We start from the raw sequence: 27,649 nt of genomic DNA on the forward strand, positions 1-27,649 counted from the left end.
TTTCTGCTCCTTGGATTTTTTTCTCTTTTCTGAACGGGGCCCCTTTGGGCAATGCCAGCCCGTCTGTGACAACTGTCCCCAATGGCCAGGGCTTGGCTTATCTGACCCTGAGATGAGGGGCAGGGGCAGAGCAGCATTCAGGAACCTTCCAGAGGGCAGAGGCTGAGATCACCCTGACCGAGGACGGAGCCCCCCCGGCCCCCTCAGCAGCTCGGCAGGCCCCAGGCTCAGGCCCGAGGCCGAGGCCGGGCAAAGCCGGGGCGTCTCGTCTGCTCACAAGCATCGGTGGTCTTGACCGAGGCCGGTGCTGACTCTGACAGCTGACTCTGGCTCTAACAAGACTGGCCCTGCGAGAGGCCCGTTACCTGCCAGTGGTTGGCATTCAAAATAGAATCTCGAGTTGCAGCAGAGCCTTTAATTCGATGTGTCCCAACAGCGGGTCGGTGTGTGGATGACTATGATCCGGTCGGTCCCGGGCTGTAATCACGGAGTCAGAATGAAAAATTACAGGCATTGTGTGGGCTTGTTTTAAATATAACGTAATCCACACCGTCCTCTCTCTTATTTGCTAGATTTGAAGTGGAGTCTTTGGCAATTGGCACAGGTTTTGCCTGACGTGTAGCGGATAAAAATGGCCCTTGCTCCGTGAACAGGGCACAAGGAAGGCCTCCCCAGACGCCGAGTGTTCCCTACTGCGCGTGGCCCGTGCGGCCGTGGGCTCAGACTCCGGCCCCGCGTCCGCCCAGCCGTGGGAGAGTCCCGGCAGGTAACAGATGCGTGGGCTCAGCTCTGTCGCGACGAGGAGGCCGCGCATCCTGGGGCGACCCCAGGGCCGCCACAGACACGCATGCCCTCTCCCTCCCCAAGCCTCAGCTGACCCGCTCAAAGCAAGCGGTAGACGCACCACCTTTCAAATCAGTCAATGTTTCCTAACGGTGTTTTCCCCGGTGTCTTTGTGTGTGGTGAGGTGGGCACGGGTCGGTTCAGCCTTTCTGGAAAGAAAAAGTAGAATTGCACACGTATTCCTTCGGGGAGGAATCCGACCCGAGGGAAATAAATCAGGGACCAAGATTTGTGGTCAAAATAGGTTCGCCGCGGTGTGTTTTGACGCTCTTGAAAGGCTGAGAAGAGAAACAGACGCTTCCCCGGGCGGCAGCAGGAGTTTACAGCGTGCTCGCTCTGCAGCCCTTTGAGGTCACGGCACACGTCTCGCTGGGGGGCAGAAGCCTACGACAGAAAGTGAAACACAGAAGCGCGCACGCTGTCCGACCCCAGCGATGGCACGGCACGGCCGCAGGAGGGAAGGGCGTGGCGAGTCTGTAGGATCGAATTTCGTTGGGGATGTTTTCTCCATTTTCCGAATGTTTTATATCTGGTGTAATAACAACCGTAAAACAGCTGAGTGTTGAAAAACGTCAAATACGATGAGTAGGGAGGGGGGACCTGCCGTCCGGGCTCCCGTCCGGCTTTCGCCGGCCGTCCTCGGGGTCCGCGAGGTGACCGCGGAGACCGGGGCTCCCCCTGCCTCAGTGGCGGGCAGCGACGGGTCCCACGCCTGGAGTCAGCGATCCGCCAACCGCGGGGCTTCCCCAGACGTGTCTGCCTGAGTGGATTAGTGGCCTTCTAAAATCTTCCCAGGCGCCCGAGAAACGTCAAAGCCGTTGGAAGCAGGGCAGCCCCCGGCCCAGCTCTATCCCTGCTGCACCACGGAGCGCCCGTGGCCCCCTACCCACCTGGGGCCCAGTGGGCTTTCTGCCGGAGACGTGAGCTCTCCCTGCCATTTAGGCGGGGGGCCCCGTTGCTGCCCACACATCTGGGCTTTGGGGACCCCCTCCTGGCTCTGCTGGACCACCCATCCCCAGCTGCCAGGACACGCGGGCCCACCTGGCGAGCTGTCACGAGGGTAGGGAGCCTCCAGGGCCTCCCTGGCGAGGGTCGCTCCCTGCCGCCTCTCGGTCGGTCAGCCCAGACGAGGCCACCTGCAGAGACGAGGGGTGGGGCTGCAGAGGCCGGTGGCCAGTGTCCAGGTCTAGCTGGCAGCTTGCCTGGGACTTCCGTGAACCAGACCCGTGCCTGCCCAGTCAGCCGCTGAAGACGGACAGGATTCAGAAGCTGAAAGGCTGAGACGGACAGACAGACAGGCCTCAGAGGGACGTGGAGCGGGAAGGACGGACGCAGAGGCTGTGACGCGGAAGACGCCCCCGGCCGAGCGCGCTCACCCTGGGGCAGACGTCTGCGGTGCCCACGACGCGCCCCTCCAAAATCAGCACACGCTGAGGAGGTGATGGCACCTCGTGCCGTCCAGACGGCGGGAAAACCATAAAATCCCCAAACACGTTGCCAGGGGCCTGTCAGCACAGCCTCGTAGGGAAGAAATCGGGCAACGAGTGTTGCCAGGGCTACTAAAACGTTTATCCCGCCTTCCGTGGTAATCCCACCGCCGGGAATGTGTGGGAAGCACATAATTCAACCGAAAAATGGCAGACTTGTCCGTAGGAGCTGACGAGTGCAGGGACAACCCTCGTGTCCGACGTGCTCCAGTGTGGCCGCCGTGAGCGTCTTTAGAGATAGGGAATATGAAGGCTATCTGACAACGTTTAAGGATCCTTAGAATACATGCAAACAAGCAGAAAATAAAACTACCTACACGTGAAAATTAATAATTACGTAAAGCAGCCGCCGGGACGTTGGGGCGGCCCCGCCTCTGCTGGTGAACGTGGTCTGTGCCTCCCCGCTGGCCACACAGACACTCCTGTCTTCCCCGGGGGCCTGCCCTGCTGTGCCCTGTCTGGGGCTCTCTAACCGCGAAGCCGCAGACCTCAGGCTGGTGGGGACACAGTCCCGGCCGAGCCCGCCCACCCGGCCAGCTCACCCTGGTGGCCCCACGGGGTCTGGGTGATGCCCGCTAGGTCATTCCAAGCTCACACCTCGAGGCACCAAACCAGAACAGATACGGTGGGGCTGGGTGTCGGGTTAAGAAAAGGGACAAATGAAATGGCTTTGAAGGCTCTTGCTGTTTGCAGGCGAAGCCATCTGGTTAAGCCCGCGCAAGTCCGGACTCCCAGCTACAGCGTCACGGGGCGACGGCGCTTTGTCACGGACTGAGCCCTCCCGGCCTACCCGGCAGCAGGCACGGACTTGAGCCCGAATTGCCCGGTGCTCCTGGCGACCAGCACGGCCCACGGCACCGCGTAGGGACCCCGTACATGCTGGGGAGCGGGAGGGGACGGGAAGGACCGCGCGGTGCGTGGATGAACACGTCCCCTCGGACAAGTGTGTCCTTATTCAGAGCCCGTCTGCCTCCAGATGCCCTTTGCCGGTGTTCCCACGAGGCTGCACCCCCCAGCCGGCCCGGCCTGTGCCTGCCGCACAGGGGCCAGGAACGCTGGGTGACGCGCCTGTGTCCACACCAACCTAACCTCGTTCATTTGGTCCACGTGTGCTCACCGGACAAAGAGAGGCTTTAGGACGGTCCCTGCCCTTGATGGGTTTCCAGTTGCCTGGGAGGCACGGGGGCAGGTCAACGAGGCAGCGTCCCAGGGGGAGCCACACGGGTGCTGTGGGGGGGAGGTGAGCGGGGGCATGGGAACACCCAGCAGGTGGGCTCAGGGGTGCGGGGAGGCCTGGGCAGGGCCTCGGGACAGGTTGCACGCCACCCGGCAGAAGGAGCGTCCGAGCGTCTGCTCAGGGTCCACCTGGGCCCCCCCTGGCCGCCCACGGAGGAGCCAGCGACCCTGCGCAGACCCACGGGGATTCAGGGGCAGCCTCGGTCTGAGTCCCAACAGCGGAGGGTCCTGAAGTCCCTCCTGACCATTCGTTCACTCGTTCATCCGTCCTTAGGGCAAACACGGTGCTGGCCTGCTCTGCACCAGGGGACCGGAAGTCGTGACCCGCAAGCCGAGGTCCTTGTTCTTCCCGTGGGGCGCGCAAACTCCAGTGCGGGCTGTTTAAGTGCCGTGCACAGATCCCCAGGGCTGGGGTTGGGAGCGACGGAGGTGGGGGAGGGGGCATTTAATCGGTAAAATCAGCACGTGATCGAGCGCCTGAAGGACACCAAGGGGCAGATTATTACCAAATCCGGGGCAGAGTGCTCAGGCAACAGCCGTGGAAAGTGCACAGGCCCTGAGGATTAGCAGAGGCCAATGAGGTGGGAAAGGGTGGAGGGAGCCGGGACACAGGGCAAAGGCGGCGGGGAGCCCCCCGGGTCGTGGTGCTGACTCCTGGGGGGCTCCGGCCCAGGCTCAGGGTTCCCGCATCTCCGCCAGGCTCCTGCCACGAGCACAAGGCCCCAGGGCTGGATCCAACAGGCTTGCCCGTGTGGGGGCCCACGCCATGCCCCACCCACAGTGCCCGCTGGGTCGGACGAGGATGGGGGACAGGCCACACGACGCTGGCCCCCGTGGCCCTGTCTCCCTCCGCGGCGGCTCTGGGGAGCACAGGCTGGACAGGAGTGAGCACCAGCAGGGTGTGATGGGAGCACGGCGCTCAGCCCGCGGCCAGGCTGCACGCCGTGTCGGAGGCGCAGAAGCACCACAAGGGTGTGAGGATGTGGGAAGGGAAGAGTGAAATGTTTCAGAAACGCACCCGTGGCTGCACTTTGCAGACGGGCCAGCAGAGAGGAAGGGGATGGTGGGGGACGGTAAACTGCACTAGTGGGGCCTGGGGCTGGCCGGGGACGGTCCCGAATCCCGGTTTTCCAAAGTGAATGTGGCCAGGGCCCAAGCCTCAATGCCAGGACCTTCCCCTGGAGTATCCGGGGGTGTTCTGACGTCCAAAGAACCCGGTCTGGGGGTAGAGGGGGGGAAGGGTCCTGCGGCAAGGCCTCGCCGGGGGGAGGACGGCGGGCTCTCCCAAGTGGTCACCCCAAGGCGAGACAGCTGGGGTTTCTATTAACAGCTGCCACCTCGGGCCTGTTGCTTCTCGGCTAAGGTCGGGCCTTGGCCACCCTGCGGGGATGGCCTGACCTCTGCTGTCCACTGCCTGTCATGGCACGGATGCTAAGCCGGGCGCGGACGGACTCGGAGGGGCTCTGTAGCGGGAGGAGGCCTCGGATAGCGCTTTCCTCCAACGGGTTTGACGTGACTCCCAGTGTGAGCATGTCCCACACGGTGACAGCACACAGCACCTCCACAGGCACTTCTCACCTTTATGGTGTGTGAACGCTCGAGCAGATTCCGCACTTTTCTGTGTTCGCTTCGTTAATGAGAAGAATGCAGGTTGCCATCCACAGAATTGACGTCACAGTCCCAGATTTTCTTCTGGAGTTTAGTGTGCTGAATGCCCACCCTCGCTTCCCAAGCTCCGGCCACAGATCCCAAACACGCAGTGAACCCCGAATGAGAAACAGGAAGAGGGTGGGGGTCCCTGGGGGGCTCAGTCTGTTAAGTGTCCGACTCTCGATTTCCACTCAGGTCATGATCTCACGGTTCGTGAGTTCGAGCCCCGCGTCCGGCTCTGTGCTGTCAGCTCAGAGCCTGGAGGCTGCTTGGGATTCTGGGTCTCCCTCTCCCTCTGTTCCTCCCCTGCTCACACTCTGTCTCTCAAAAAATGAATGAATGTTAAAAAAAAAAAGAAGGCATTGGAATAACACTTTTAATGTACAGAGAGAAAAAGAAAGTAAGGATTCTCTGTCCAGGAAAAAATATATTTCAAACACGAGGACAAAGTCACAGCTTTACTGGACACACAACACCGGGAAACCTGCACTGACAAAGGGCTTCGGGCAGGAGGGAGGAAGGTGCGAGGGGACCGAGACCCTCTGCACCCACGCGAAGGGACGGGCCTCCAGTGTCCCTGACGGTGCGAGGGAATAGGACCTTCAGAAGTTGTTATTGACATTTCTAGAAAACATCATCAAATACGCCAGCCACGAACGCGGGGTCTGCGACGTGGGGGACACACAGGAGGACAGCAGCGGAGGCGGGGGACGGGGGCGAACCCTTCAAGGCTCCCGTGCTGCATGCCACGCACATAGCATCCACATGTGGGCACAGCGTGGTCCGAAATGGGCGCTGTGAACCTTGACGAAACCCGTAACGGGAAACAGAAAGAGTAAATCAGCCAACCCCGTCAATAATCACAGAAAACAGAAGCTGCCTACACATCCCGAGTTAAAGGCTGAAACGATTACGTTAGGAGAAAAAACCAAGATCCGGCTACATGATACAGCACGTCCTCCATACACGGGAAGACGGGCATTTCCTACCCATAAAGGGCCAATTTATCAACGAGACATGATGACGCTTCTGTACCTAATAACACCTTCAAAAGTGTAATGAGCTGTTTACAGAGTCTCCTGGGAATGAGAGTGTCTGGAGAATTCCATAGAAGTGTCGCTCCTGTCTCTCCTCCTCCTCTGGTTTTAGTCTCGTGCACGGTGCTCCCTGCAAATTCACCTTAGGGACACCACACTCACACTCACCTCCACTTGGCTATGACAAGAAACTGTCCCAGGAGGCAGGAAGCAGTGGTTGTGAGGATGTCTGCTCCCGGCCAAACTGCCCTCGGCCGCTGCGGACTTCAGCTTTTCCATCTGTACCACGAAGATCGACTGTGATGGGGGAAAAATGGGGGTGGGGTGGGTTTAAACAGTGAAGTCTTTCTCTGGGCCACAGCATGCGGAAGCCCCTAGAAGCTGGGTCACGGATCCAGGGCAGGATGCCCAGAGCACAGACCAGATGCCTCACTGGTTCTTCCCGTGGCTTGTGTGACGGGGGGGGGGGGGGGGGGGGGGGGGGGAAGAGGGTCCTGTTAAGGGGGCATTCTTTCGAGCCTTTTCCACACAGCTGACCGCGGTTACGCACATGCTGGAGTCCCTGAGCTGCCCTCAGCTTACATTTAAACGGATGGATCATGAGGACGGTGACAGGTGCTGACTCGTACTTGCTTAGTTTTGCAAACTAACCTGGTCGGCAAGAACCACAGACAGCTACCTAGCTTGATCAACCCAAGGGATTAGTAGATGGAGCCATTGGCGGCGGGCGTTCTTGGCAGGGGCGGAGGGACAGCATTGCTCTCTGCTTCTCGTGCACCTGCTGGGCTCAGCCTCACATCCACGTCACAGGTACAGAAGCTCCCACGGTGTGTGGTGGGGGGAGGGCACACAGACACGGTACACAGAAGGTGCTTCAAACTTTATGACCGATAGAAACTTCTTTAACATACGGGGCATTTTATTTATTCTTTTTAAGTTTAATTAGTTTTGAGAGAGAGAGAGAGAGAGAGTGTGTGTGTGTGTGAGCGGGGGACAGGCAGAAAGGGAGACAGAGAGAATCCCAAGCAGCACAGAGCCCTATGTAGGGCTCGAACTCACGAACCGTGAGATCATGACCTGAGCTGAGATCAAGAGTCAGACGCTTAACCGACGGAGCCACCCTGGTGCCCCAACACACGGGGTCATTTTAAACCTGTGGACTCGCAGATGTAAAGCAGAGTACGTGACAAATACCTTGTGATATCCTTTTCCTTCATAACTCGTGTCTTTTGTTGGATGCCATCTTGCTCTGTGTATGCCTCTCTGGGTTTCAGCTTTGAAGCACGGATAAGTGAAATTGGGAAGGACAAACTTACATAAAGCCCTTTTTTTATGGCATGATCATAACAAAGAGAAGGAAGCTCCCAGAATCCCGTATCCTTTCAAGAGAACCAATCATCTGGAAATCAAGTCTTTGGCGTTTCCAGTAATCTTCCAAGCCGTCTTCCCCGTGCTACTACGAAGGGGTACAGAAGCGGTGAATGCAGAAAGGTCTAGAAGGATATGCACCAGGCTGCTGACATCAATGATTTCCAGAGGATGTAATGGAAAGGAATGATGACAAATTATTAAATTTTTCTTTACACATCATTGAATTATCTTCATTTGTTACACGTAACACATATCACCTTTGTAATAAAAATGTCAATAAGGAACATTGTTAAAGAAAAGCAACTACTTTGTTCATTAAAAAAAACCCGCTGATTTCTGGGGCACCCGGGTGGCTAGGTCAGTTAAGCATCCGACTTCAGCTCAGGTCATGATCTCATGGTTCACGAGTTCGAGCCCCGCGTCGGGCTCTGTGCCGACAGCTCAGGGCCTGGAGCTTACTTTGGATTCTTTGTCTCCCTCTCTCTCTGCTCCTCCCCCGCTCATGCTCTCTCTGTCTCTGTCTCTCTCTCAAAAATAAGTAAACATTAAAAAATGTTTAAAAACCCCACTGATTTCTGGGCGACTGGGTAGCTCAGTTGGCTAAGCGTCTAACTTGGGTCATGATGTCGCAGTTTGTGAGTTCGAACCCTGTGTCGGGCTCTGTGCTGACAACTCGGAGCCTGGAGCCTGCTTCCGATTCTGTGTCTCCCTCTCTCTGCCCCTCCCCTGCTCACACTCTGTCTCCTGCTGTCTCTCAAAAATAAACAAACAGTAAAAGAATTTTTTTTAACAAAAAAATTTAAAAAAATAAACATAAAAACCACTGATTGGGGCGCCTGCATGGCTCAGTCAGTTGAGCGCCCAACTCTTGATTTCGGCTCAGGTCATGATCTTGCGGTTCGTGAGTTCGAGCCCTGCATCGGGCTCTGCGCTGGCAACACGGAGCCTGCTTGGGATTCTTTCTCTGCCCCTCCTCTACTGGTACACTATCTCTCTCTCTCTCTCTCTCTCAAAATGAATATTAAAATAAATTAATTAATGAATTAAAAAAAGACACTGATTAAGAGAGTGTATGTAATGCACATGGTCTGTCACGCTAAAAAGAATTAGTAAGCTCACCAAAGACTAAATTCCAAAGTCTAATTGTTAGTTTACAGCATCAGTTTTATGAGTCAGAAGCTTTAGGGTAGCCTCTGGGGTTTTACACCACCCCCCTGGCCTGAGCCCCTGAGCCCAGGGCACTGCCCCGTGATTAGATGAAGTGGTGTGGGTCATGACTTAGCACAGTGCCTGGCAATGGCCAGTGCCCGACCCCACCGCGAGGCCCTGCAGAATCAAGGTCACCTACACCTGCTAGATGGGACTGCCCACCCACCTTCCCTCCAGGGATAAATGTCACAGGAGTCACTGACAGCAGGCAGGTAAGGTCTCCTCAAAATCAACATCTCCCTCTCTCGGAGCACCTGTCCTGACATGTGACAGAGGCCACTGCCTCTGACCCTCTCCAGCAGCAAATCCTTCTACCAAGTGAGGTGCTTCCCCCAACGGACCACGCTCTAGCCTTCTAAGCTGCTAGAATCTTCAGAATTTTCAACCTTGATACCGTTGGTATTTGGGGCCGAGTGGTTCTCTATTGTCAGGGTGGGGTGGGGTCCTGCACCTTGTGGCACGTTTATTGGCATCCCTGGGCTCCACCCGCTAGATTCCAGAAGCGTCCAACCCGCACAGTTGTGACAAAAATATCTCCAGACACTGCCAAGTGTCCCCTGCGGGGCCGGAGTGCCCCCAGTGGAGAACCACTGTTACCGGTTCAGGTGACCTTGGCCCTCCCATGAGGACCTGGGACTAGGATGACAGGTTGATAGCCACACCCCCCGCCCCCGCCTCCCCTGCCAAAAACAAAACCAAAAACCCAGGACATGAACCTTCGAGACCTTCCCAGGAGCAGTAGTAGCCTGTGAAAGCCAAGATTTGTCTACCATTTTAGTGCAAACTTTCTCCCTTATTGGTGGCCACCAGGAGGCTCTGGGCAAGGAAAAATTGTGGCAGGTCCCTGTGGGGCTGAGAGAGGGGAAGAGGTGTTCAGCCAGCTGGTACTCGCGAATCCATTCACGGGGCATAAAAGGAGCGGGACAGACTGGCAGGTGACAGTCACTCAGTCCCGTGGCTTTAATGCCACCCATGCACCCACGAGCTCTCAGTTCGTACTTCCAACCCTCACCTGTCACGGTAGCCAGCCTCCTGCACCCCGCCGCCCCTCTGCGTCTGCGGGTATTCTGCAGGCATCTCAGACTCATCATGCCACACCTCAACTGGCTTTCCCCCCAGACCTGTCTTCCCTAGTGACCCTCATCCCAGGAACTGGCACCACCGCGCACCGGACCGCTCGAGTCATTCTTGGTTCTCTTGTTCCTCTCCCTCACCTTCCACGTCCATCAGTCATGTCAGCCCTGCCTCCAAAACACGTCCCTGTCGGCCGTGTCTCCTCTGGCTCCCCCTCTGCGGGCGCCACGGCTCTGCCTCTGACCCTCTGCGCGCCGCCTCCCGAGGCTGCGCGGGGCCGGTGGGCGGGGCCTGCGAGGAACCGGAGGAGGGGCCTGCGCGGAGCCAGGGGGCGGGGCCCGCGGGAGCCAGAGGCGGGGCCTGTGAGGGGCCGAGGGGCGGGGCCTGCGAAGGGCCGGGGGGCGGGGTCGCAGCCGGAGCCGGAGAGCGGGGCCTGCGCGGGGCCGCCCCCGCCCCGCATCCCACACTGCCCCGCGACCGGAAGAGGGGCCGCCGCTTCCGGAACCTGCGGGCAAATTGCTCGTGGGGCCGGTGGCAGCGGGGCGGCTTTACTCGCGATGGCCGCGGCCGTCACTATGGAGACGGGTAAGTAGCGCTCGGGACCCTAGCAAACACAGGTGCCCCGGGCCAGACATCTCTTCCCGCTTCCCCGGGGACTCCTTTGCGGCGCAGCTCCGGCGGGGCTCCTGTCCGCGGCTCCTTCCTTCTCACCTCTGCCGTTCGGACGCCGACCCCATCGGCCTCCCGGCGAGGCCCCAGCGGCAGGACGCGCTGCTGAACCGTCCCTTCCGCCGCTGGTTTTCCGCGTCCCCGATGAGCGTGCTTAAGTGTGAGATGTCGCCCGACTGTGAGCCTTTCTGCCCCTGACATTTCTCGAACCGGCGCACGTCCCGTCGGCCCGTTTGCAGCTTGCATTCTGGACTTTCCCCGGGGTACTTAGCGGGGCTCTGAGGCGCGGTTATTACGACCTTCTCCCGCTGATCAGTCTGGAAATCTCGGGTCCTGGCTCCCGGGTGGTGGGTGTCCTGCCCCGTGGGTGCGCCTTTTGCTCTTGTCTTTAGAGGAGCGCCTCACTTGATCTTGTTGAGCAGAGCGCTCTCTGCTTCCCCCCGGACTAGTGGGGAAGGGCCACCTTCCCCCACGCCCAGTTTAGGAAAGCCACGCCGTGCCCTTACTTTTGCAGAAATACGTTCTCAGCGGCAATCACGTCTTTTTCTACAAGTCAGTGTTCTAGATGGTGACCTTAATTTTGGGTGACTTTTGCTGTATTCCGTCCTAGATGATGCTGGAAATCGACTTCGGTTTCAGTTGGAGTTGGAATTCGTGCAGTGTTTAGCCAACCCCAATTACCTTAATTGTAAGTTGTTGGGCGCCTAATGGAATTGAGTACCTGTTAACATCTCTGACAAGAAGAATTGCAGTTCGTAATAATGTCTACTTTTATGTATGCTCAGTTCAGTGGGATCACTGCTACACTTAAACGGGTGTGTGTGTGTGTGTGTGTGTGTGTGTGTGTGTCTGAACGGACTGGGACTTATGTTCTGAATTCAGTGTGTGGTGGTGGTGGGGATTTACATACGTAGATTCTGTATGCTAGGGGTCATCGATCGGTACTTCCAGGATTGGTTTGCTCTACAGATATATTTTTTGTTTTTATGCCTTTCAGTTCTTGCCCAAAGAGGTTACTTCAAAGACAAAGCTTTTGTTAATTATCTTAAGTACTTGCTTTACTGGAAAGAACCAGAATATGCCAAGTATCTAAAGTAAGTTTAATTTTTACAGTCCTAAATATGTATGTAGTGTATTATATTCCAAGACACTGACATTTAACAGACTTTGTAGTTTCACATTGGAAAAAATGTATTTTGAACCCCTCTACGTCTTTAGTTTCTCCGCCTCATCTCTAAGTTGGGTTACTGTGCAATCTCACTGCTCATCCCTGCCTCTCTTACCCTCATCCTGTGTCCTCCCGCCCCCAGGCCAAAGGAAGCAAAATAATTTTCTACACAGAAGCCATCTTGCTCTTTCAAAAATGTTACGACAGGACACTTTGCTGCTTAGAGCCTGTCAGTGCCCTCCCATCCCATGCAGAACAGAGTCCCTTCTCTTTACCTGGGCTCAGGCTCTGTGTGACCTAGCTCTGTCTTGTCTGACTGTACTTGTACTGCTCACCCCATCTCTCTGCGTTTCCGACCCTAACGAACCCACAGTCTTTAAATGCAATGGCATAGTCGTCGGCTGAAAACTGAAGAACATAGGGCACTTATCAGCAAGATTTTCTGGAGGGGGTGACCTTATCTGATTCTTATTACGGCCACATCTCAGATACTGTGGGTTTGTTCCAGACCGTTGCAAGAAGGTGAACCCTGCAGTAAAGCAAGCCAAATGAATTTTTCGGTTTCCCAGTGTATAAAGCTTATGTTCACACAATACTGCAGGCTATTAAGTGTGCAATAGTATTTAAAAAAAAAAAAGGTAGATATTTTAATAAAAAAATATATTGTTAAAAAATGCTAACCATCATCTAAGCTTTTAGGAAGTCATGATCACAGATCACCATAACAAATATAATAATAATGAAAAGTTTAAAATGTGAGAATTATTAAAATGCGACACGGGGACATGAGGTAAGCAAATGCTGTTGGAAAAATGGTGCGGGCAGACTTGCTTGATGAAGGGTTGCCACAAACCTTTAGTTTGTAAAAGAAAAAAAGGCAGTATGTCTGTAGCTATTGTCTTTCTTTAGAGCCTCGTATGTGCAAGACCTGTGTTCTTTAAACCTTGAACTCAGGCCTTTTCTTTAACTAGGTAATCAGAAGGCAATAGTGAAACTTGTCTTTTTTTGTTCCCTTGTCTTTTTCTTTAAAAAGAATTTTTTTTTAATATTTGTTTTGAGAGAGAGGGCGAGAGCATGAGTGGGGGAGGGGCGGAGAGAGAGAGAGGGAGACACAGAATCTGAAGCAGGCTCCAGGCTCTGAGCCATCAGCACGGAGCCCGATGCTGGGCTCGAACCCACGAACCGCGAGGTCATGACCTGAGCCGAAGTCAGATGCTTAACCGATTGAGCCACCCAGGCGCCCTTCTTGTCTTTTTCTTTTTTAAACAAACACATTTGAGAGGGAAATGACTCAAACTTGTACTTTATCCAACTCACTTTTTTGATCTGTGTCTAATAACTGGTTTTTGAAGCCCGCATCTCTCTGCCTGCAGGACCCCTTTGCTCCCTTACTGGTCCTTTTTAAACAGCCACTTATTTAATAATCACAGTGAAGACTTTATTAGGTGGTGTGTGTACGTAGACTTGGAGACTCCGTGTGGACACAGGGCCACAGGCACGGGGAGTTCTGCGTCCCCCCAGCGTTGGCGGGATGGCCGGCTGCGCTCTGGAGGGCTCCAGGGAGGGCCTGTTGCTCTGTTTAGGGACAGCCGGTTCCCTTGCTAGCTGCGTGACGGGAAGTGTTTCCTTTTATTGGGCTATGATGCCCCCGTGTGCAGCTTCAACCCAGATCTCCAGTTTCGCCCCTGAGTCAATCCGGAACCCGTCTGTGACCCCTTGAGGCAACTGCCCTTCAGAGGTTTGCATTCAAGAGAGGTTGCAGGCTAACCGCTGTGGGCGTGTGTCATCAGTTGCAGGAGGCTTTTGTTTAAGAGTTGCTGACCTTAAAGGTCGGAGAGTTTCGTATAATAATCCAGACTTGTAGTTACTCCCTAAATCTGGAGGGTCTGCTCACCGCAGGGCTTCCCCCTTCCATGTTGGGGCTGGCTCACCTGAGGGGCGGCCGCCGCGTGCAGACCCTGGCGCCGCTCGTCCTGCTTCCCTGGTAGCCGGTACCCGCCCCTGCGACGTAGCCCTTACCCGTGCTTTCTCAGCCGCTGTCAGCCGTTTCTCACGCGCCCTCCCTGGGGTATTTTGCAACCGTGCCCTCCGCTGTTCTGCCAGGAACTGGACACAGGCCTTCGGGTGCAGTCAGGGTGCGGTGGACCAGCCACACTTCTTCAGGTGGACGTCACGCTCCAGTGGGTGTAACTTGAGTTCCTGTTACTTTTTCATGGGGGGGGGGGGCAGGGATTCACATCGCCGACTCGCTGAGAGCTTTATGCCAACTCCAACTCCTCTGTTCTCGTTTTCATCAGTGCTGTTAACTGAGTTCTCCGTTTATGCCTCATTTACTTTTCCGAAATCTAAAGGGGCAACTTTTCCTTTGGTACCTCTTACTTCCTCTTGTCGGTTAAGGCCAGAGTTGTAGCCTGTGAAAATACTTACTCTGAGCGTTGTCTTTACAAGTTTGAGAGATGATCACTGCGTGTCCGAGTTCCGTTTATTGACCGAATGCCACCTGAGACCACTCTCTTGGTTGTCACGGTGGTTTAGGTTACAGGTGAGGAAGCTAAAGCTTCCCGAGGTTGAGAACCTTGTCCAAGGCCAGCCAGCTGGTGAGTGGCGGGGCTGGTATTCAAACCCGGGTCTCTCCCCGTCCCGATGCCCTTCAGACCCAGGTCTTTCCCCGTCCCGATGCCTGCATGAGAAGGAAAGAGGTTGGGTGTGAGCAAGGCATTCAGGCTCAGGCCCCAACAGCTACAAGCAGCTGTGTCTCTGGAGTGCCGATAGCATACCGATGTTGTCTCGGAAGGACAGCAGTGGGGTTGCGCCCTGCTCCCCAGCGTGGTCCCCAGACCAGCAGCCCTGCTGTCACTTGGGAGCCTGTTAGAGATGCAGAACCCAGGCCCCCACCTCAGACCTGCTGAATCAGAGTCTGCGTTCAGGGAGTGATTTGCGTGCACATGAAGACGTGGGAAGCACCGCTGCGGTATATACGGTTTTCATCCTTCCGTCCTGTCTATACCGCCTGCACAAGTCTGGCTCCGAGCTCTCTTATAGTTGAAGGTTTTTTAATGGACTCAGATCTCATGTCTTTTCTATTTGAAATAATTTCACTTATGAAATAGCTGCAAAAATCATAAAGAGAATTCCTATATATTCTTCACCCAGATATTTTAAATGTTAACATTTTCTGTAACCACAGGACAGTGATCAAAATCTGAACATTAACATTAACACATTATCTAGTCTGCAGACTTCATTCTGATTTTGTCCGCTGTCTCATTAATGACCTGTGTCTGGGACGGTATCCAGTCTAAGCTCCTGTGCTATATTTTGTATTTATGCCTCCTTAAGTCTTTAATCTTGAGTTTTTTGCTCCTTCCCCCTGCACTCCCCCCTCTGCCCCCCCCCCCAACTGTGACCCGGAAGTGATTTTCTAAACTTCTTGGTATATATCCTGTCAGGAGTTGCAGGAAGTCAATTTGACCTGCTGCTAGTGATGTTAATTTTGGCCACTTGGTTGAGGCAGGTGGTTTAACTGCCAGTTTTTACCACATCAAGTTACTAGTTTTCCTTTTGTATTTAATAAGTGTCTTACGAGGAAATGCTTCGATACTGTGTACATACTTTGTTTCGTGTCATACTTTACCCCCTAATTTTGGGTCTGTTGATACCTGCCGGAAGCAGTTTTTACTTGATTTTCTAATTCTGTCACTTTCTACGTTTATCAGTTGTGGTTTAGGTATGAGGATGAATCATTCCTCTTTTCCCTATTTATTTATTCATTTAAGAGTCACATCAATATGGACTCCTGGATTCTTATTTTTTGGATTATAATTGTGTTTTCTTGTAACGGTTCCAGATTTGGCCACTAGGAGCCCCTTTGGGTTGCCTCCTGAGTCCTTGTGACTCATCCCCACGATTTTCTGGGCACTCCTCTTTCTGGCACTACATAACATTCCCGGCTCATCTTGTACCTTCCCTGCCTTAGCCCTGGAGCCAGCCATTTCGCCGGGGGCCCTGGAAAATGGTGTTTCACAATCCATCATCTGAGTGTGCTTGTTGGTACCAGTGTCATTGCTGCTAGGCCCTCTCAGGACACACAGCTAAGAAGTGTGTGTGTGTGTGTGTGTGTGTGTGTGTGTGTACGTGTACGTGTGTGTACGTACTTCTAATCCCTGTCTGTTTCTGTGTCTATATTAAAAGCCAGGAGTTCATACTGATGTTTCCAATTGCAGCTCCTTAACACAGGGTCCATTCCAGCCTCCCCCGCCATCCTTGTGTGTAACAACTTTCCTAACAGTCAGAGATCTGGCTCTCTTTATCTCAGGTGTGCTTACGTACTCAGTTGCTCAGTCTCAGAGAACCTGTGAAGCAATTCCAGAACTGTTACGTCCCTGTGGAAAGTAGGGTACAGGGCTCGTGCGTAGTTATTTCTGAAACGGAGTCGGTTTTGAATAAAACTTGTCTTTCTCACTAGTGATGGAAAACTGGTAGTGATCAACTATAAACAGGTAATTACTAAAATAAAAAGTGTTTATGGTCCTCACCTTGGACACCACCACAGAACTGAATGGTTGCCCCCAAAGTTTGACTCTGCTTACCAGCTCCCGTGTAGTGTTGGGCGGGCTACTCAGTCTTTCTGAAGTTAAGTTTTTTTCCCTTTGGAAACTTTTGCTTCATGCTGACTTTTGATGAGCGGCTTCTTTGCAGAAGCAGGAAAAACAGAACCTGTACTACCACAGTGAACGAATGTTCTAGAAATGGTAGGCTACGACATCGGTTTTGAGCGAGAAACTGAGTTGGAGCCTGGCGCGATTGACCTAGACCGTGCCGGTCGTTAACTTGTCCACTCGCACCCAGGTACCCACAGTGTCTGCACATGCTCGAGCTGCTTCAGTACGAGCACTTCCGCAAGGAGCTGGTGAACGCTCAGTGCGCCAAGTTTATCGACGAGCAGCAGATTCTGCACTGGCAGCACTATTCCCGGAAGCGGATGCGCCTTCAGCAAGCCCTGGCAGAGCAGCAGCAGCAGAATAACGCGGCGGGAAAGTGAGAGCCGGGTCCGCGACCGGCTTCTGGGACGCGTCCATACTGCGCTCGTGCAGAGAGCACAGAGACGCTCCTGGCTGCCTTCCCTGGGGCGGCGCCTAGAACTGTAGTGTCCTGTTTAATGCAGCTAACTTTTTGCTAATAGATTACTTCTGTCCGACCAGAATTGTTCTCCTTTGGCTTCCCTGTGGATTTGTAAGTTATTATTAGTACTTGACCAACTGAATAAAAACAGAAACGTTAGGTGCTTTAAACCAGCTTAAGGAGTCGTGGGGGGGGGGGGCAAGGGGAGGGCCACCAAATGTCCCAAACTCTAATAAGCCTAGCTCTGTTCCTTACACGTGGTGGGGCCTGGGCAAGTCCGTCTCCCTCCTTCTTACTGTCCGTCTGAACAGCTGCCCTGCCTACCCTCTGTCTACAGAATGAGGGGAATAGAGTGAATGGTTTCTTTTTTTTTTTTTTAACGTTTATTTATTTTTGAGACAGAGAGAGACAGAGCATGAATGGGGGAGGGGCAGAGAGAGAGGGAGACACGGAATCGGAAGCAGGCTCCAGGCTCCGAGCCGTCAGCCCAGAGCCCGACGCGGGGCTCGAACTCCCGGACCGCGAGATCGTGACCTGAGCCGAAGTCAGACGCTCAACCGACTGAGCCACCCAGGCGCCCCTGTGAATGATTTCCTTAAATCAGAGCAGGAACTGCAGAAAGGTTCTTAAACTCTGCCCAAAAGGAGGACTTATCCGTATCCCCACTTGCTTTGCAAGAGGGCTTAAAGGAACAGGCGGCGTGTCACTGACCGGGTGACGGGAAGGAGAAGGTTGTTGGTTAACTTCTCATTGCACCCTTGGACCTTGGACTAGAATAAAGATGAGGAGCCTCAAATACTTGTGATCATCCAGCACAGCCGACGTTCCCGTGGCCGGCACTACACCCCAGGGCCACGTGACCTGCCTTGTCCTGCTCTCGTGTCCCTTGCAGAACCACCCGCGTCCATAAAGGAGGAGACTGAGGTTCAGACAGGTTAAGAAGCTTGTCTGCGGTGGTGATCGGCGTGCCTGACTCGTGGCTGGGACTCCGGCCACCACCACTCGACGACGTGGTCTCTGACCACCTGTGCCACCTGCCTCCGCCAGAGCCAGAAAGCCTCCTGAGACAGGAGAGCAAAACTGCCCGCAGTGAGTAGGGAGGCTGCATTAGGTGCACTGTGCTCTCCGTCACTGGCTACGGGAAGTTGTACGTTCTAAAGCCGGACCAGGCGTTTTAGGAGCAATTCTTTGTAAATTTGTGGCATTTACGGTAAAAGATCCTAACTCCTTTGGAGATTTGGAATTTGCCTTTACTGGTAGGGACTTTTAGAGATTTCTGTCACCTCCAATAATGCATCCCCAGTGCTGTTACTGTCACTCCTGAAGGCGTATTTTACCTGTATCTTAGAAATTCCCAAATATTACAGGCAAACTGAGGGTTCGTGAGCATTTTAATAGCACTGTTTAGACATAAACTATTTTTTACATCGTCATTCGTTCATTCATTTATTGCTAACATGAATTCAAAGCAAGCACGCAACTGCTTTTATGCCAGAGCAGATCAGGAAATCAAGACACAACCGTCATCATCAACTCTTAATCTTCGGAGAACAACATCTCCACGAGGTTGGCCTGGAGACACTCGGATTCCACCAGTTTTTGAGGCTGTAAGAGAAGAGCAGTCTAATCTTGACCCACAGCTACAAAAAAGTCATTAGGGAGGGAAGGAGTTGTTCTTCCTTGAGTTAACACAAATCTTACAATGGAGAAACCATGCTATTCAAAGACCATCATCTAGTTGTGACAAGTCTCATTAGATAGTTCTAATAACTATTTGCCTTAAGATAAATCATTAAAATACTCAGCTCCTGGACTAAAACAAGAGACAGCAAGCCCAGCACCATCGCCTTCCCTCAACTCGTTAGTTTAGAACTCGTTAGTTTTGGCCATGGCCAAACTGGAGGAGGGGCCTTCTTTGGAGCCAGAATCCTGAAGTCAGTAGAAAACAACCATCGATGCTAGTATTTTAAGGAATTACGTTAACCAACTTTCTTGAGCAGTGCTTGGAGAATTTTAAAACAGAGTGGCTTTCACAAAGCATGAAAAAGACCTAATACTTAAGATACTGGCATTTTTAATAGTTTATTTGATTGCCCATAGGGATGGACAGCCAAGCTGTGCATTTTAATAGATCCCCACTGGGAACAAACATCAAGATCTTTTAAAATCTGAATCCAGAACAGGAGTTTTGACGGGGGCGGTTGTAGTCCCGCCACAATGACACGACAGACACTTACTGTTCCGTATTTAAGGAGTGTAGGCACCGCAGTTATTTTCAGGTTTTTTCTGAACTCGTTATTTGGATCTTTCCAACTGTTTCGAAAAAGAAAAAGTGATTATGGGTAACATTTACTTGGTTTCTCCCCATTTAATATTTGATAGATTCCTACATTTAGTCTTTCAGTAATCACTGGTTTCTTTGTAAATGTTTGTAAAAGCTTGAGGACTAGGACTTTAATAGTGTCTGACTGTTTGACTTGCCCCACCGCCCTAAGCACGCAGACCCTTAGTCGCCGAGGCCCTTCTGCCTAAGTGCGCGAGTCTAGCATCCGGGACAGGAGGGTCTGCACACGGGCACTTACTAAGGTTTCTCTCCCACTTGGCAGTAGATGAACACACATCCTTCACTGACGTGCTTCAGCCCCTCTCGCACGACTGGCTCCGCTTTAAAACAAAAGTTGATACGAAATAATTACTCATCGGCTCTAGAATCCGGCACCGAGGAACAGCGTCCCTCCCCCCTCCCTTCCGTCTTCGCTCAAGTCCTCAGACTGTAACTGAGGTCGACCAGAAAACCACTTGAAGGCCGAGGGCCAAATCCGAGGGCAGATGGGCCCCCGCGCCACGGGCACCTAGAACGCTGCGGGGCGTCCTCGCTGACGGCGGACGACCGGCTCCCCTGTCCCGGACACACGAGGCGTACCGGGGACGGGACAGGTGTTCGGGGACTGGATGCGCGCGGTATCCGGGTCGAGCGGCGGGGAGGGTCGGCCAGCCCCCTCGTCCGGCTCTCGCTCGGCTCCCACGCCGCGGGCCCCGAGTCCCGGCCTCTCACCCTGCACGCAGTCGGGGCACCAGCTCTTCCCGCCGGCGTCCTTGGAGCCGGTAAAGTAGGCGAAGATGGTCTTGCCGTGGTGCTGCTCCACCGCCCGGCTGAACTCCTCGAAGCCGGACACGCTCACCACCTCGTAGCCGGCCATCGGGAGGGCGCGCCGCGCACCGCCGGCCGGGTCTCCGGGAGGCGCCGCCGCGGGACGGGGCGGGGAGCGGCCGCTTCCGGGGGCGCGGCCGGCGGGGGCTCCACGGCGCTACGGGAGCCTGGGGCGGCCAGAAGGCCTCCGCGCCGCGTCCCGCCTCCGGCTGTGGCTGGCCCGTGCCCTCCGTGCTGGCTGTGCGCAGGCACCCGGGCTTCTGCCCCAGCCGCCCCGGCCCGGGCCCCATGGGCGGCGGCTGCCCGCCCCGCCGCCGTGCAGCCCCGGGACCCCTAGGCGGCTCGGGAGCCCTAACGGCTCCCAGGCCGCCCTGCGCCCGTTGCTATGGCGACCGCGCGAGCGGCCGGAAGCGCGGCCTAGCCGGGCCCCCCCCCCCCGCCCGCTCCCCGGTAGCCGCGCCGCGCCCCAGGCCAGGTGGGCTCGGGCCGGGGCCGGGGGGACTCTGGGAAGCCGCGCCCGGACTCGTGGGCCCGGGGGACAGGAGCCCCTGAGCCGCGGCCGGCCCCGCCGCTCCTGCGGAGCTCGGGGGGCCGGGGCCGAGCGCGTGCGTGCGTGTGTGCGGCGGCCCCGGCGGCGGGCGGCGGGCGGGGGGCCGAGCGGGGCGGCGCGGGCGGGCCTGCAGCCATGAGCGGGGCGGCGGGCCGCTGCGTGGGGCCCAGCCGGCCGGGGCGCGGGCGCGGGAGGCCGTGGGGGAAGAGGGGCGCCGCGGGGGCGCCGCGCGGCCGGGGAGCGGGGCGCCGGGCGACGACCTCGGCGTGGAACACGCGCTGCGTGAGCGCAGAGAGGCTGCGAGACTGTCGGCGGCCCCGGGGGAGGAGAGCGGAGGCCGACGCGGCCGGGGCGGCGGGGGCCGACGGGCCGGAGGCCTCGGAGACCCCCGGCGCCGCAGGCTCGGCGGAGGCCGCGGGGGACCCGGGCGCCGTGTGGGTGGACGGCGCGGTGGGGGAGCCCCAGGTGGTGGGGCCTGTCGGGTCGGTGTGGGTGACGGGCACCGGCGGGGAGGAGGACGGGGCGCCTTACCGGAGCCCCCGGGGCTGTGAGCGGAAAGGCCGCCCGGGATCCATGGGGCACGAGAGCATCCTGGAGCTGTGGCTGAAGGTGCAGGCTATGCGGGCGGCGGCGGGGTGCGGGGAGGGAAGCAGAGTGGAGCTCCACCCGGTGCCCGCGGGAGAGGGCCCGGTTGACAGGGGCGTCCCCGGCAGGGCCTCCTGGGTGGAGACGAGCCGGGGTGGTCTCACGGGGCCCTGGGTGAAGGGACAGGCTCGGGCAATGCCCCGGGCCGCGGGAGTGTCCACGGGCGTTGGGCCCGGGGCGGGTTGTGAGAGGGTCCCAGGCCTGTGCGGGCGGGGACAGGCGGCTGGCCTGCTGCCTGGGGGTGTGCCTGGGATGGTGCCCTACCTGCTGGGGAGAGGACTGGCCGCGGGGTGGCCCGCGCCTGTGGACAGGGAGAGGGGCTGGGGGAGTGCCCCTGGTCCGTGGGGCAGAGGGCAGTCCCTGCAGGTGCCGGGGGCTCCTGGCCCAGAGACCGTCTGTGGGGACACCCCGGGCTCATGGAGAGGGGGGCAGGCTTCGAGGGTGCTGCCTGATGCTGTGGGGGCGCCCGGCGGGGTGGAGGAGGCAGCCAGCTGTGCAGGTACCCTGGGCGCGTGGCGGAACGGACAGGCCGTGGAGGGGATGGGGTCTGGGGGTGCCCCTGGCACGTGGGGCACTGGACAGCCCGTGGGGGTGCCTTGCGCTGTTGAAGAGGAAGCTAGATGTGGGGCTGACCCAGGATTCAGGGAACGGGGGCAGGCTGTGTGGGTAGAGACCGGCTCTGGAGGGGACCCGGGTTCCTGGGCAGGCGCACACGCCGCAGAGGCATGCGGTCCTGCCGAGCTGCAGGTGGGCCCTGGAGGCGCTCCAGGCCTGTGGAGTGTGGAGCAGGGCCTGGGGGTGCCCGCGGCCCTGGGGAGGGAGACGGGCTGCGGGAGCATCCCTGGTGTGTGGGGGACCCAGCAGCCGGTGGGGGCAGCGGTGGCGGGACCAGGGGCCCCGGGAGGACAGGCGGGTTACGGGGCTGCCCCAGGCCTGTGGGACGGGCAGCGGGCCCTGGGGGCGCCGGGGGTGGTTGCGGGGGACACAGGCTGTGGGGGTGTTGTGAGCCTGTGGGACGGGAGGCAGGCTCTGGGGGAGCAGGAGGCCCTGCCGCCCGCAGCGTTGGGGGCACCCGGGCCTGCGGGTCGAGAGGCCGGCCCCAGGGACGTGTCTTGTCTGTGCAGAAGGAGACAGGCAGAGGGGCTGCCTGGGGCCGCAGTCCTGCCCAGGCACAGGTGCGGCCCGGGGGGGTTCGCGAGGGCGCCCGCGGCCGTGCCCGCCGCCGTGTGGGTGTCCGGCTCCACGTGCCAGGACGGCGGCTCTCGAGGGGGCTTGAGCCTGTGCGACGGCGTCTCTGCTGCCCTGTTACCCGTGGCTCCCGAGGGGCCGTGGTCTGCGGGGGAGACTGCGGCTTCTGCAGCTTTCCCAGGCCCGTGGGAGAGGAGGGGGCAGGCCATCGGGGGTCCTGAAGCGCCCGGGCTTGCGGGGCAGGAGACGGGCCCTGGGGGTGTGCCGAGACCTTGGGGACGGAGACCGAGTGCAGGGGCGTCTGCCGCTGCCCCGGTGCCCGTGGCTCCCAGGACGCCCCGGCCGGTCCGGGAGGAGTCCACCCCCGGGGGTGTCGCAGGCCTGTGGGGGGAGAGGGACACGGTGCAAGCACCCGTAGACGCCAGGGGTCCCTCGCGGGTGGGGCTGCCCCCCAGCGCCGGGATGCCTGGGCCCACGGGGGAGAGGCTGGGCCCGGGGGGCCCCTCCGGCTCGCTGGGAGGGGGGCAGGCTGCTGAGATGCTTGGGGCCGAGGGGGTGCCCACGGCGGCGGGGGCCCCCGGGCCGATGATGGCCAACGCCAGCTGTGGGGATGTCTCGGGCGTGTGGGGACAGAGACCGGTGACGGAGGGACCTGTGGATGGCCTGTGGCGGAGAAGAGCCAGCGGGCCGGTCCCTGAGGCTGCCAGGGTGCCCCTGCCTTTGGGGGTGCTCGCGGCTGTGGGGGTGCCCGCAGCGGGGCGCGTGCCTGCCGTGGTGTGGGTGACTGGGTGTGCCGGGGAAGAAGCCGCCGAGGCTGCCGCCGGCCTCCCAGCGTCCAGGACGCCGTCTGCGGAGGGAGCTGGGGCTTCGTGGGGGGAGGCGGGAGGCAGACAGGCAGTGGGGGCGCCTCTCGCCCACGGGTGTGGGACCCGGTCCTGGAGCTGCCCGCGGCCCCCAGGGGAAGAGAGCCACTGTGAGAACGTGCCTGCGGCCTCAGGGACAAGAGGCCCTGTGCCCCCGGTTGCAGGGCAGGAGACGGGCATCGGCCATTTCAGAGGTCACCCGCAGCAGAGTGGGGGGGCACAGGCCGGAGGAGCGTCTGCAGTGAGGGTCCGGGGGAGCCCTTTGGGGGAGGACAGGTTGAGGGGGGCCTTCTCATAGCACGTGTAGGGAACGGGGTGGGGGGTGTCCTGGGCTCTTTGGGAGGGGACAGGCTGGGGGGAGGTTGGTCCTGGGTTGTAGACGGAGGCGCAGGCCGTAGGGGTGTCTTGGGGATCTGGGACAGATGCTTTGTGGAGGCTTCCTGGGTCTATCGGGTGACAAGTTAGGAGGTGTCCTGGAGCAGTGGGGAAGGGACAGGTTGCAGAGAGAGGGGCGTCCCAGGAATGTGTATAGGGGAACAGTGGGGTGGGTGTCACTGGACTCTGTGTACGTGTGTGTGTGTGTGTGTGTGTGTGTGTGTGTGTGTGTGTGTGTCAGTCACTCGAGGTATCCTGCAACGGGGGGCCGGGGCGGGGGGGGGGGGCGGTCACCTAGTGTTTCCCTAGTGCAGCCCTGAGTCCTAGGCCTTTGGCTTCCGGGGAAAGTGTCGCCACATAGAACTCGCAGGGGCCCCGGCCCCAGCTCTGCGGGCTCCTCCGTTCGGCGGCGGCTGCCCTGGACTGTGGTGACCGTGGTGACAAAAGCCAGCGGGACTGCCTCGCCCCCGTGCCCTCCCGTCTTCGTTGTCGCTCTCGTCTCTGCAGCTGTGGGAACAGGGAATCTTGAACAGCTGCCCTTCTGTTCCTACACGTGTATCTGTCCTGAAGCAAATCCAGTCTACAGACCTTGGGTTTACTCAAAAGCTTAAATTAGGGATTTTTTTTTTTTTTAAACCTGGATTTCCCAATTGATTTGCTGTAGGATTCTTTGAGAGCACAAACACACCAGTACGTCTAAAATGAATCGGTTTGTGGAAAATCAGCTTAATTCAACAGACGTTGAGTTCAATTATCTGCTCTGCTCAAAACCCTGTATTGTGGGGAATCTCAGAGCGGCAGGACCGGGCCCGGCCCCCCGGGAAGCTGGCATAGCTGGAAGGCTGGGGCCTGGCCATGACGTAGGTCAATAACAGAGACCGGTGTGTGGTCGGCACGCCACGAGGCAGGCGTGATCGGCGTCTGAGGAGGCGGTCCGAGACAGCGGGGTGAGCGCGGCCACGTCCCTACAAATCCTGACAAAACGCTTTCCGGGCTGTCAGCTCACGGGGTGCGTGTGGGGGGTGTGGGGTTGCAGGTCTGGGGGCCCTTCCGCTACTCAGTGGCAGATCCTGGCAGGGATCTCGGTGTTCTGACCCCGAGGCCTCACCCGGAGCCGGTCGGCTCTGCCCTGCCGAGCTAGCCCGGGGAGTGAGCACGCCGCCATTCGCCGAGTGGCTAGGGTTTGCTCATGCAGACTGTGAGCAGAAGGCTGCCTGGTTCCCGTGGCAGAGCCGTTTCTGGAGTAACGCCTCACTGGTGGCCCTTGAGGTTTGGGCTCGACGGGTAGCCACTCACACGGTGTCCCCCGTTCTCTTGGAAAGGAGGATTCCAAAAGGGAAGACGCTTTCGTGGAGGACCCTGGCCGGTACCTTCCCGGAGCACCCGCTGGTCAGCGCGAGGCTGCCGCGGGCCTCCTCCAGAGTACTGTCCTCTGAGGGTGGCGTGGTGTCCCCTCCTTCCGGTGTTTGATCGCCCTTGGTCTGAAAGCAGCCTCCTCCCGTTGCAGGCGATGACCGGTGACCGGTGACCGTCGGTGGGCTCTCGCCGGCGCTCCGCCCTCTGACGGAACGGGCCGCGGCAGGCCGGCTCCCCGCCGTGCTCATCTAGCCTGGCGTCCCACTGGACGGGAGGAGTGAGCAGCCAGCGCCAGACCCAGGTACTTCTGTCGTCTTGTCTTCAGGTTTTTAGCGCGACGCGTTTGGAACAGAAGCTGCAAGAGAAAGACGGCCAACGCCTTTTAAACCACCTTCGAGATCTGACACTTGGAGCGGCGTGTGCTGTTCTGCCCTCCGGTGTTTGGGGAGCCGTTTCAAAGCCAGCTGCGGCCGTCAGCACACTCCGCTGCCAAGTCTTTTAGAGCACTCCTGCTTACGCACTATCACACCTGAGAAAACGGACAAAGGTGATTCCGTAACGTCGCTTAATAACCAGTTACCCTCCGGCTTCACCTGGTCGCTACCGAAATACGTTTCCCTCCGACAGTGAACTTAGGAAAATCTTCACACAGCAAAGCCGAGTTCTACAGGGAACGCCCAAGTTCCGTCACTGTCCCACTAGTTTCCTTGCGCGTCTGTTCTCCAGTCTGTCCTCCGCAATCCACTCACCGGCGCGTCGCACGTTCTGAAATGCACAGCGTGAGCTGCGGGCCCGGCGCCCTGCGGAGTCACCCTCCAGAACTGACTCTTGGAACTTCCTCTCCGAATTTCCGCTTTCCCTCGATGCAAACTTTAGGTCCGAGTTGGATACCTCAGAACGTACACATCTTGTCACGTTTGCTGAGTTTAGACCAACGTGTACACGGGTGTCACTCATGCCTCTGTCAAGATAGAGATCTTTTCCATGGCTCCAGAAAGTTCTCTCACGCCCCTTCCTACCCTTCGCAGGCAGCCATTCTGGTTTTTTCCACCGTGGGTTAATTTTGCCCATTCTAAGTAGAACCGTATCGCGCCTACTCTTTGACGTAAGGCTTCTTTCAGTGGGTGTGACCCTCTCTCTGTCCTTACGTGGGTCGTGGTCTGTTGCTTTGTAACAATCCAACCTCTCGTGTGGGTTTTTACAGATGAAGCTGCCGTGGACATTCTTGTACACGTTTGTAAACGTGTTTGCGTTTCTGTTGTGTAAATGCCCGGGAGTGAGATCGCTGGGTCACAAGGCAGGGGTGTGTTTAGTTTTCTAACAAACCAGCGGACCTTTCTCCTGGGCTGTGCCGCTTCCCGTCCCTACCGGCGGCGATGGGCACCCTGGCCCCTTCACCAGCCCGGCGGTGTTTGTGTTCATTAGGGCCATTCTGGTGGGCGTGGCGTAATTGCTCCGTGTGGTTTTCACCCAGAAAAGTTACAGTGACAGTACCCAGAATTCCTGGGTGCCCTGCTCCTACTCCCGGATTCCCCACACGCTAACACTTCTGTTACGTTTTCCCTCCCTCCCTCCCTCCCTCCGTTCTCTGTCTCTCCCTCTCTACACACGCGTGTTGCAGGCACACACATACATGCACACGTGCTCACACATACGCACATACACATCTACACGTGCATGCACACGCATTTTCTAAACTGGCAAAGTACAAGTGGCAGCCGCGATACCTTTTTACCACTAAGGACTTGGTGTGTGTTTCCTGAAGACAAGGACTTCTCTTACGTAGTCATAACGTGGTGATGGAAATCAGGAAGCACACGTGAGGACAGTGTGGCCATGTGATGTTCAGGCCGTCCTGAGGTTTTGTGAGTTGGCCCAATGATGTCCTTTACAGTGAAAGGAACCAGGGTCACTGAGCTGCGGGACTCATCATGTTTGCTTAGCTCCTCGGGTCTGAACAGTTTCTGAGACTTTGTATTTCACGACATCAACATTCTTGACAAATGCAAGCCAGTTATTGGGCGACTTTCCATCCGTTTGGGTTTGCCCGACCTTTCTAGTGACCTTCGGGTTACACACCCGTGGCGGGAAAACCCCAATGTGATGCTGAGTCCTCGTGTGTCCCGTTGGGAGGTACGCGTGTCGACCTCGTCAGTCCCCCACCCGGCAGTGTTCACTCCAGCCCCGGGATGAGGGTGACGGTGGCACCCGCCAGGCTTCCCCTGTAAAGTCGCTGGCCCGTTCACCTTCCATAGTCGGGGGTGTCTGACTTTGAGACCTTGTTCACATCCTTTCACCCCTAGACTGATCTCCTAGTTCAGCCTTCATTGGTACTTTTTACCCTGATGGTTGCTACATGGTGACTGACCTCTTGGTATCAGAGCAGATTCATCGAGCCTGGCCGTGTCCGGGAGGGTACTGAGAAGGGCCCTGACCTGGCCAAGTGGGAGCCCCTCCAGGCTGACTCCGCTGCCCCTTCACACGTCTCTGTCGATCTGTGGCCACATTTGGCATAAGAAGGTATTCCGGGGCCAGCATGTTTTTCCCCTGTCCCAGCCCCGGAATTGGCCATCCTCCTCCCTCTGGTGGAGAATGGAAGTTAGAACTAACATGTGGGTACTGAGTAGGCACACTGATTCCCGGGGGCTCTCGTGCG

The 27,649-nt window shown here is 57.3% G+C and overlaps 4 protein-coding genes and 1 long non-coding RNA gene across 10 annotated transcripts in view; 3 read left to right on the plus strand and 2 right to left on the minus strand.

The window, feature by feature from the left end:
• Positions 1 to 5,606: 5,606 nt before the first annotated feature.
• On the minus strand, positions 5,607 to 10,172 carry LOC115501728. The gene is made up of 3 exons (XR_003964891.1): positions 10,048 to 10,172; positions 6,422 to 6,550; positions 5,607 to 6,019 (listed from the first exon to the last, which is right to left on the minus strand). It is a non-coding gene; the product is annotated as an uncharacterized LOC115501728 (long non-coding RNA).
• A 221-nt stretch (positions 10,173 to 10,393) lies between these two features.
• On the plus strand, positions 10,394 to 17,035 carry MED31 (mediator complex subunit 31). The gene is made up of 4 exons (XM_030296419.1): positions 10,394 to 10,492; positions 11,187 to 11,264; positions 11,574 to 11,670; positions 16,593 to 17,035. The coding sequence occupies exons 1-4, from the start codon at positions 10,465 to 10,467 to the stop codon at positions 16,783 to 16,785; spliced, it is 396 nt and encodes a 131-aa protein (XP_030152279.1). The 5' UTR covers positions 10,394 to 10,464; the 3' UTR covers positions 16,786 to 17,035.
• Positions 17,036 to 18,238: 1,203 nt separating this feature from the next.
• Positions 18,239 to 20,116, minus strand: TXNDC17 (thioredoxin domain containing 17). The gene is made up of 4 exons (XM_030295368.2): positions 19,921 to 20,116; positions 19,448 to 19,529; positions 19,103 to 19,178; positions 18,239 to 18,470 (listed from the first exon to the last, which is right to left on the minus strand). Exons 1-4 carry the CDS (start codon positions 20,063 to 20,065, stop codon positions 18,402 to 18,404), a joined length of 372 nt encoding a protein of 123 aa, XP_030151228.1. The 5' UTR covers positions 20,066 to 20,116; the 3' UTR covers positions 18,239 to 18,401.
• A 188-nt stretch (positions 20,117 to 20,304) lies between these two features.
• On the plus strand, positions 20,305 to 25,158 carry LOC115501265 (collagen alpha-1(I) chain-like). The gene is made up of 5 exons (XM_030296249.1): positions 20,305 to 20,373; positions 20,471 to 23,503; positions 24,715 to 24,906; positions 24,960 to 25,059; positions 25,145 to 25,158. Exons 1-5 carry the CDS (start codon positions 20,305 to 20,307, stop codon positions 25,156 to 25,158), a joined length of 3,408 nt encoding a protein of 1,135 aa, XP_030152109.1.
• Positions 23,575 to 27,649, plus strand: part of KIAA0753 (KIAA0753 ortholog) — a 41,893-nt gene continuing 37,818 nt past the window's right edge. For 3 of the 6 annotated variants that reach the window (XM_030295362.1, XM_030295366.1, XM_030295367.1), the window contains exons 1-2: positions 23,575 to 24,584; positions 25,145 to 25,294. The gene's annotated coding sequence lies outside the window, so the exon portion shown is untranslated. The other 3 variants (XM_030295363.1, XM_030295364.1, XM_030295365.1) reach the window with 3 other exon arrangements.

The sequence above is a fragment of the Lynx canadensis genome, chromosome E1 (assembly GCF_007474595.2).
Source record: "Lynx canadensis isolate LIC74 chromosome E1, mLynCan4.pri.v2, whole genome shotgun sequence".
Lineage (NCBI taxonomy): Eukaryota > Metazoa > Chordata > Mammalia > Carnivora > Felidae > Lynx > Lynx canadensis.